Below are 8,741 nucleotides of genomic sequence, written 5' to 3' on the forward strand. Positions count from 1 at the left end.
ATGGTGTCTGGAGGCTATAATTGTATTTTACATGTAACCCTTTGTAGGTCACACTAAGAATATGGCATTATATAGGTATTTATTTCTGTCTTCCCTACCGGTTTGTGGCCATGAACTTTTTAATTGGCCCTAACTTAATATTTACAGGCCTCTACCAAATGGTTGGAGGTGGCCATTAAGATCAACCATCACAAGGGACAAGATGGAAAAACTAAAACTTCAAAAAGCTCCAGCAAGATTTCTCATATTGGCAGTCATTTCTGTTTCTTCATTGGTTGTACACTAACATGGCCTGTATCTAGCAACCACAGCATGATCTGGTGATGCCAAACAGTTGAGCAGACCTACAAAGAGTTAAACATTAAATGAAAAGCTTCAGGCTGCAACAAAACTTCAACCAAGACTCAATTTATAAGGGACCAAGAATAAACCATCAAATGGAAAAGAGGCCTGTGAATTTCCATTTATTCTCAGTATGTTATAAGGTAGGCAATATCTTAAAAGCTTTATACAGAAATGTGTCATGTTTGCTTCATACAGGATGATAAATTCATTGTCATATTGTTTTCTACAGTATGTATCAGATAATTACAAATAATAGATGCTCAATAGAGACTTAACCCTTAAACAGGCAGCGTGCACCAGGAGACTCTTTAAGGAGCATGATTGGTTAAAGTGGTTGTTTAATTGTATATATGAGCCTTTAATTGGTAGAATTTAAGGTTGTGGTAGGTTTGTACTTTGATAGAAATGATAAAAAATCAGTTTAGAAACTAGTATTTGTGCATTAATGAGCAGAATGTATCACTTTACTATGTTAAATAACACATTTAAGTGTTTTTACCATTATCACCATTTTATACCTTAAGGGCAAAGCATCCTGGTGGAGATACAACTCATAAAATCCAAAATATATTAAAAATATGAGTGGAAATATTTTACTTTAGGTGCAAATGACATAACTAGTAACATCAAATTATGATTTTTTACATCTAATTTTCCACTCCTGCCTGTTTAAGGGTTAAATATAAAATAGCCACCCACAAGTTCTGGTGGAGATGACAATTAATACAGTTTATAAGCAGTGTAATCTGAAACCTCTTGGTCTGAATTACTTACATGTATAATGATAAAGCTGGTTTATGTAGAGATATAAATATTATGGTTTAATGTAGAGCCAATAACTGTATAGTCAGCTTTGACTGTTCAAATATACATTATTTTTTTCAATAGGATGATTTTTTGTGTACAGTTAAAGACTATTTCCTACTAATGATTTACACATATTTATATAATCATGATGTTTTGAGACAAATCCCTCCTTTTTTTGTTTTAATCAAGATAACAGAGCTACAAACTTTACCTTAATTCAGATTCACTTTGTGTCAATATGAATCCACTTTTTCTTTGTCTGATTGTTTAGGCATTAAACCTCCCACAAAAACCTTAAACCAAACCAGTAAGATGTTTTTTCACCTGTAAAACTTTTCAAACATGTGTAAACTACAAACTATTAATATTCACTATAGATATTATATTGGTTTACTATAAATATAAAGACATCCACGCTGACAGCTAAAGAACTAGTAATATCATTTATCATATATAACAATATAATCTCTGGTTTATCACCACTCAATACCAATATTACTGTTGTGATGTAAATGTATATAATGACACAATTATTTTGTATTATATATTTATACTGCTATTGTTTTTCATACTTGTTTAATATTGTTTATTCTTTCTTATTGATACTCTTCTATATTTTACTGTCCGCTTGCTGCTGTAATACTGAACATTTCCCCCAGTGAGGAACTAATAAAGGAATATTTCATCTTATCTGCTGACATCCACATAATTAATGACAGATATTACATAAATATCACACAGAGAGACAGAAAGACAGGAAAGCAGTGAGACAGCGAAGCGCGAGACAGTGAGACAGTGTGACGTCACCTTGTTTTGGAGAAAGTTGGTGGGCGGGGTGTCCTCTCTTACGTCCGCAGACTGTGTTTAAATCTACAGCTCTGCTTGTTGCGGCTCATTGTTTTTTTTAACTGTTGAACTGTAAACACGATGAGCGGAAGAGGAAAAGGCGGGAAAGGACTCGGTAAAGGAGGCGCTAAGCGTCACCGGAAAGTCCTCCGTGATAACATCCAGGGAATCACCAAACCCGCCATCCGCCGTCTGGCTCGCCGCGGCGGAGTGAAGCGTATCTCCGGTCTGATCTACGAGGAGACCCGCGGTGTGCTGAAGGTCTTCCTGGAGAACGTGATCCGGGACGCCGTCACCTACACCGAGCACGCCAAGAGGAAGACCGTGACCGCCATGGACGTGGTGTACGCGCTGAAGAGGCAGGGCCGCACTCTGTACGGCTTCGGCGGCTAAACATCACCACCACCACCACCACCCTGCTCCTTAAACACAAACACACACACAAAGGCTCTTTTAAGAGCCAACCACCAACTCTGAGAGCTGTCCTGCTGTTCACTACTACACACAGTACTACACCCAGTATACACCCAATATATAACTAAAATACACCCAGTATACTATAGATTAACTATTTATATAAAAACACATTTATAGGAGTTTTACAGCAGAGGTGTCAAACTCATTTTCATTCAAGGGCCACATACAGACCAGTTTGATCTCATGTGGGCCGGATCATTAAAAAGATGGAAGGAAGAAAAGACAGACAAAAAGGAGGAAGGATAGATGGGAGGAAGGATAGATGGAAGGAAGGGGGGAAAAAGGAAGGTAGGGAGTAAGGACTGAAGGAAGGAAGGGAGTAAGGAAGGAAGGTAGGGAGTAAGGATGGATGGAAGGTAGGGAGTAAGGACAGATGGAAGGAAGGAAGGTAGGGAGTAAGGACAGATGGAAGGAAGGAAGGAAGGAAGGGAGTAAGGACAGATGGAAGGAAGGTAGGGAGTAAGGACAGATGGAAGGAAGGAACAAAGAAAGGGAGGAAAGATGGATGGAAGGAAGGAAAGTGGGCCGGATTGCTCCCCTCGGCGGACCGGTTCTGGCCCATGGGCCGCATGTTTGACACCCCTGTTATACTGTTATACTTTCTAGTCTACTTTCTCTATGACTGTATAAGTTTGTAGCTCCACTTGTGTCATGATACCTGGTGAAAAGTTAAATCTAGAAATGTATTTTTCGACAATCTTTCCTGCCTTCATTCCTTCCTTCCTCCTTTGTCCTTCTCTTTGTCCTTTACTCATTTCTTTTATCTTAATGATCTGACCCACGTGATCATATTGGGCTGTATGTGACCTTTTAATGAAGATGAGTTTGACCCTCCTGATTGAACCCATTTAACTTTTTGGTCAATCTTTAGCACTTGTATGAGGTATGTAATGTACAGACCATCAGATTGTTCTATGGTTACTATAGATACAGGTTGTGTTCTATGGTTGCTATAGATACAGGTTGTTCTATGGTTGCTATAGATACAGGCTGTTCTATGGTTGCTATAGATACAGGTTGTTTTATGGTTGCTATAGATACAGGTTGTGTTCTATGGTTGCTATAGATACAGGTTGTTCTATGGTTGCTATAGATACAGGTTGTTCTATGGTTGCTATAGATACAGGTTGTGCTATGGTTGCTATAGATACAGGTTGTGCTATGGTTGCTATAGTTACAGGTTGTGCTATGGTTGCTATAGTTACAGGTTGTGCTATGGTTGCTATAGATACAGGTTGTTCTAGTGTATAAAGGAAGAATAATACAAATCACTGCTGACATCAGAGATCCTACTGGAGACCTTTTTGAAGTTGGCTTTCATTTATTCATCTTGTACACTAACAGTGTGAAAGACGTCTGTAAAACATCACTTTTAGGCTCAATGAGGAAGTAACTCATGGTTTTATGTTATGACCTCAAATACTAGGCCTACATTCACACCGCAGTTAAAAGTGACCTGAATCCGATTTGTTCTCTCTAATGTGACCAATATCTGATTTGTTTCTGATGACGTGAACAGCACAAGTCACACTGAATCTGACATTTCCAAATCTGATTCAGGCCACTTTCAACACATGTGCTACTGATTCTGATACATATAGCGGATTTTTTAATTTAACCCTTTATAGGACACTCATTGAAAGGAAGGAAGGAAGGGAAGGAAGGAGGAAGGAAAGGAAGGAAGGACGGAGGAAAGAAGGAAGGAAGGATGGAAGGTAGGGGGGAGGAAAGAAAGAGAGAAGGAGGGAGGGAGGAAGGGAAGAAAGAAGGAAGGAAGGAAGGACAGAAGGAGGGAGGGAGGAAGAATAGATGGAAGGAAGGAAAGGAAGGAAGGACGGAGGAAATAAGGAACGAGGGAGGGAGAAAGGAAAAGAGGAAAGGAAGAAAGAAGGTAGGGAGGAAGGAAAGGAAGGAAGGAAGGAAGGATGGAAGGATATTTTGGGATATTTACAGAAATTACCAAATATAAATAAAGGCCAATAAAGGGTTAATGCAGCTTTGACGTTATTCTGAGAGCATCACACAGCTATAAAGACATCATCAGAGTATTAATTCTCTTTCTCCTCTTCCTTCTTTTTAACATCACCCCGCTCACAGGTTTTCCGGCTGCCGTCACACACTGTTTTTAACATGAGACCATAAACGAGACTACCTCTGCAGTAACTTTCATCACGTTCACTTCCGTAAACACCGTTCTGTGCGTGACGTCATTAACGATCAACTGCGCATGCGGCTCACTTCAGGAGGACACATTTAAAAGTGTAATATGAGAACAGCCAAATCGGATTTAAGCATTAAGGCCTGCGGTGTGAACGTAGCCAATGAGGTAGGACTTTTTTTTTTTTTAAATAGCACTTTCTTGGTGTGAACTACAAAGGGTTAAATTGGACAATAAAGTAAATTAATTTTGACCCTTAACCCTCCTGTCGTCCTCTCGGGTCTAATTGACCCGTCTGTTTTGACTTTTCCTTCCTTCTTTCCTTCCTTCTTTCCTTCCTCGCTCCTCCCTCCCTCCTCCCTCCCTCCCTTCCTTCCTCTTTTCCTTTCTCCCTCCCTCCTACCTACCTTCCTTCCGTCCTCCTTTCCTTCCTTCCTTCCTCCCTCCTACCTATCTTCCTTCCGTCCTTATTTCCTTCCTTCTTCCTCCCTTCCTTTCCTTCCTCCCTCCTTTCCTTCCTTCTTCTTTTCCTTCCTTCTTCCTCCCTTCCTTCCCTTCCTTCCTCCTCCTTTTCTTCCTCTTTTCCTTCCTTCCTTCCTCCCTTCCTTCTTTCCTTCCTCCCTTCCTTCCTCTTTTCCTTTCTCCCTCCCTCCTACCTACCTTCCTTCCGTCCTCCTTTCCTTCCTTCCTTCCTCCCTCCTACCTATCTTCCTTCCGTCCTTATTTCCTTCCTTCTTCCTCCCTTCCTCCCTCCTTTCCTTCCTTCCTCTTTTCCTTCCTTCCTTCCTCCCTTCCTTCTTTCCTTCCTCCTCCCTTCCTCCTTTCCATCCTCCTTTCCTTCCTTCTCTCTTCCTTCCTTCTTTCCTCCCTTCCTTCCTTGACTTGAGGGACAACAGGAGGGTTAACTCACATTTTGAAGCCTGTATCAAACATCTCTGCAAGATCTCCTTTCATCATCTCAGAAATATTCCCTCCTGACTCACCAGTGCATCTGTGGTAATACCCTGTCTGACCAGCAGAGGGCGCCACAGACTACTGAGAGTTTTTAAAAAAGGACATAAAACATGTTTTTTTAGTAGAACCTATGACTTTTGATTAAACTTGCTGGTTGCTGCTTTTATTTTATGGAGTTATATGAGTTTTTTTTACCTGTCTTGTATATCAATGCCTCCCTCCCTTCCTTCCTTCCTCTTTTCCTTTCTCCCTTCCTTCCTTCCTCTTTTCCTTTCTCCCTCCCTCCTACCTACCTTCCTTCCGTCCTCCTTTCCTTCCTTCCTTCCTCCCTCTTTTCCTTCCTCCCTCCCTCCTACCTACCTTCATTCCGTCCTCCTTTCCTTCCTTCCTTCCTCCCTCCTACCTATCTTCCTTCCGTCCTTATTTCCTTCCTTCTTCCTCCCTTCCTTCTTTCCTTCCTCCTTCCTCTTTTCCTTTCTCTCTTCCTTCCGTCCTCTTTTCCTTCCTTCCTTCCTCCCTTCCTTCTTTCCTTCCTCCTTTTCTTCCTCCCTTCCTTCTTTCCTTCCTCCTCCCTTCCTCCCTTCCTCCTTTCCTTCGTTCATCCTCCCTTCCTTCCCTTCCTTCCATCTCCTTTTCTTCCTCTTTTCCTTCCTCCCTTCCTTCTTTCCTTCCTCCTTTTCTTCCTCCCTTCCTTCTTTCCTTCCTTCCTCTTTTCCTTTCTCCCTCCCTCCTACCTACCTTCCTTCCGTCCTCCTTTCCTTCCTTCCTTCCTCCCTCCTACCTATCTTCCTTCCGTCCTTATTTCCTTCCTTCTTCCTATTTTCCTTTCTCCCTTCATTCCGTCCTCCTTTCCTTCCTTCCTTCCTCCCTCCTACCTATCTTCCTTCCGTCCTTATTTCCTTCCTTCTTCCTCCCTTCCTTCTTTCCTTCCTCCTTCCTCTTTTCCTTTCTCTCTTCCTTCCGTCCTCTTTTCCTTCCTTCCTTCCTCCCTTCCTTCTTTCCTTCCTCCTTTTCTTCCTCCCTTCCTTCTTTCCTTCCTCCTCCCTTCCTCCCTTCCTCCTTTCCTTCCTTCCTTCCTCCCCCTTTTTCTTCCTTCCTCCCTCCTACCTACCTTCCTTCTGTCCTCTTTTCCTTCCTTCTTCCTCCCTTCCTTCCCTTCCTCCCTTCTTTCCTTCCTCCCTTCTTTCCTTCCTTCTTTCCTTCCTCCTTCCTCTTTTCCTTTCTCCCTTCCTTCCGTCCTCCTTTCCTTCCTTCCGTCCTCCTTTCCTTCCTTCTTCCTTCCTTCTTCCTCCCTTCCTCCCTTCCTTCCCTTCCTCCCTCCTCCTTTCCTTCCTCTTTTCCTTCCTTCCTTCCTCCATTCCTCCCTTCCATCCTCCTTTCCTTCTTTCCTTCCTCCTTTTCTTCCTCCCTTCCTTCTTTCCTTCCTCCTTTTCTTCCTCCCTTCCTTCTTTCCTTCCTCCTTTTCTTCCTCTCTTCCTCCTCTTCTTTCCTTCTTCCTCCCCTCCTCCCTTCCATCCTCCTTTCCTTCCTTCTCTCTTCCTTCCTTCCTTGAAAAAATGCAAAATCTCCCTCCTGATTCACCAGTGCATCTGTGGTAATACCCTGTCTGACCAGCAGAGGGCGCCACAGACTACTGAGAGTTTTTAAAAAAGGACACAAAACATGTTTTTTTAGTAGAAACTTTGACTTTTGATTAAACTTGCTGGTTGCTGCTTTTACGCTCTTATTTTATAGAGTTTAATGTTCGTTTTTTTACCTGTCTTGTATATTGATGCCTTTATCTTTTATAGCTCTTTGCTTCAAATGTAAAGTGCAATCCAAATAAATTATTCTTATTGTTGTGGTTGTTGTACTTTGATGACTGTAGAGGGTGACACTGCACACTTTACACAGGAGGCTTTGAGACAGCTGTTCATCCTTCATATGAATTTCAAAAATCCATTAGAATAAATACATTTTAAAAAGGGAAGTCTATTATTATACCACTTGCATAATTCTCAGTATAATAATGAAATGAATAAGATCAAGGAAGTGAGAATCCAGATTTTGTCTATTTAAAAGCATTTCCAGTTCTAACATTGTGAATACCTTTTATACCGCCTGACACTTACAGTCCAAAGCAGTTCATCATTCAGTGTGAAGCTCCTTCTGTCACCGTCATGCTTAAAACATTATAACCATGAATATATTATAATTAGGAGAATATGGGAGCAGATGTATTTTAAATGAATAATAATATATTATGAGCACATTCAGAGAAAATGTGTGTATGTTATTGTGCTGCTATATATTTTTATCCTTTAGTGTTTACAGCTCAGATAGATTAAATAATCTATCAATAATCTAATGCATGTGGTATCTCCCGTGTCGCTGTCTGTATCCGTGTTTTTTGCACCTCTTCTTCTCAGCATTTTAGACGCTATTGTCACTTAATACAACTGATTCTGGATTTCGCACCTCAGACTATCTGGATTTCAACGCCAATTCAGGAACACAGACTTAAAAAATTGATGCTAATGAGCTAGTTAGCTTAGCTTGTTAGCTTGGCTGTTTCATGGCGTGCAGTAGCTGCTGCAACGTATGTAAAACCTACCGTGGTTGGTCTTCTGGGCGAACACTGCACCAACAAACAAAATGCCTCTAACCCTTAAACAGGCAGGAGTGAAACATTATGTGATGTCACTAGTTATCTCATTTGCACTGAAGTAAAGCATTTCCACAAATATGTGTTTTTTAATATATTTGGGATTTCATGAGTTGTATGTCCAAAAGGATACTTTGCCCCTATTAATGTATTAAAATGGTCATAATGGTAAATAATGGAATGAAGTGGTACATTCTTGCCTTCCCGGGTCATTAATACTAGTTTCTAAACTGATTTTTACCATTTATATCAAAGTATAGACCTACAACAAGCTTCAATTCTACCAATCCAGTTCTATCAATTCAAGGCACATACTATTAACCCTTTATAGGGCACTCATTGAAATACTTAAGGAAGGAAGGAATGATGGAAGGGAGGAAGGAAGGAGGGAGGAATGATGGAAGGGAGGAAGGAAGGTAGGAAGGAAGGGAGGAAGGAAGGACAGAGGAAAGAAAGAAGGGAGGAAGGTAGGGGGGAGGGAAGAAAGAGAGAAGGAGGGAGGAAGGGAAG

At 41.2% G+C, this 8,741-nt stretch overlaps 1 protein-coding gene across 1 annotated transcript; it reads left to right on the forward strand.

The window, feature by feature from the left end:
• The first annotated feature begins 2,076 nt into the window (after positions 1-2,076).
• Positions 2,077-2,392, forward strand: LOC128385185 (histone H4). The gene has a single exon (XM_053344046.1). The coding sequence runs from the start codon at positions 2,080-2,082 to the stop codon at positions 2,389-2,391; it is 312 nt and encodes a 103-aa protein (XP_053200021.1). The 5' UTR covers positions 2,077-2,079; the 3' UTR covers position 2,392.
• Positions 2,393-8,741: the final 6,349 nt, after the last annotated feature.

The sequence above is a fragment of the Scomber japonicus genome, chromosome 23, assembly GCF_027409825.1.
Source record: "Scomber japonicus isolate fScoJap1 chromosome 23, fScoJap1.pri, whole genome shotgun sequence".
Taxonomy (NCBI): Eukaryota; Metazoa; Chordata; class Actinopteri; order Scombriformes; family Scombridae; genus Scomber; species Scomber japonicus.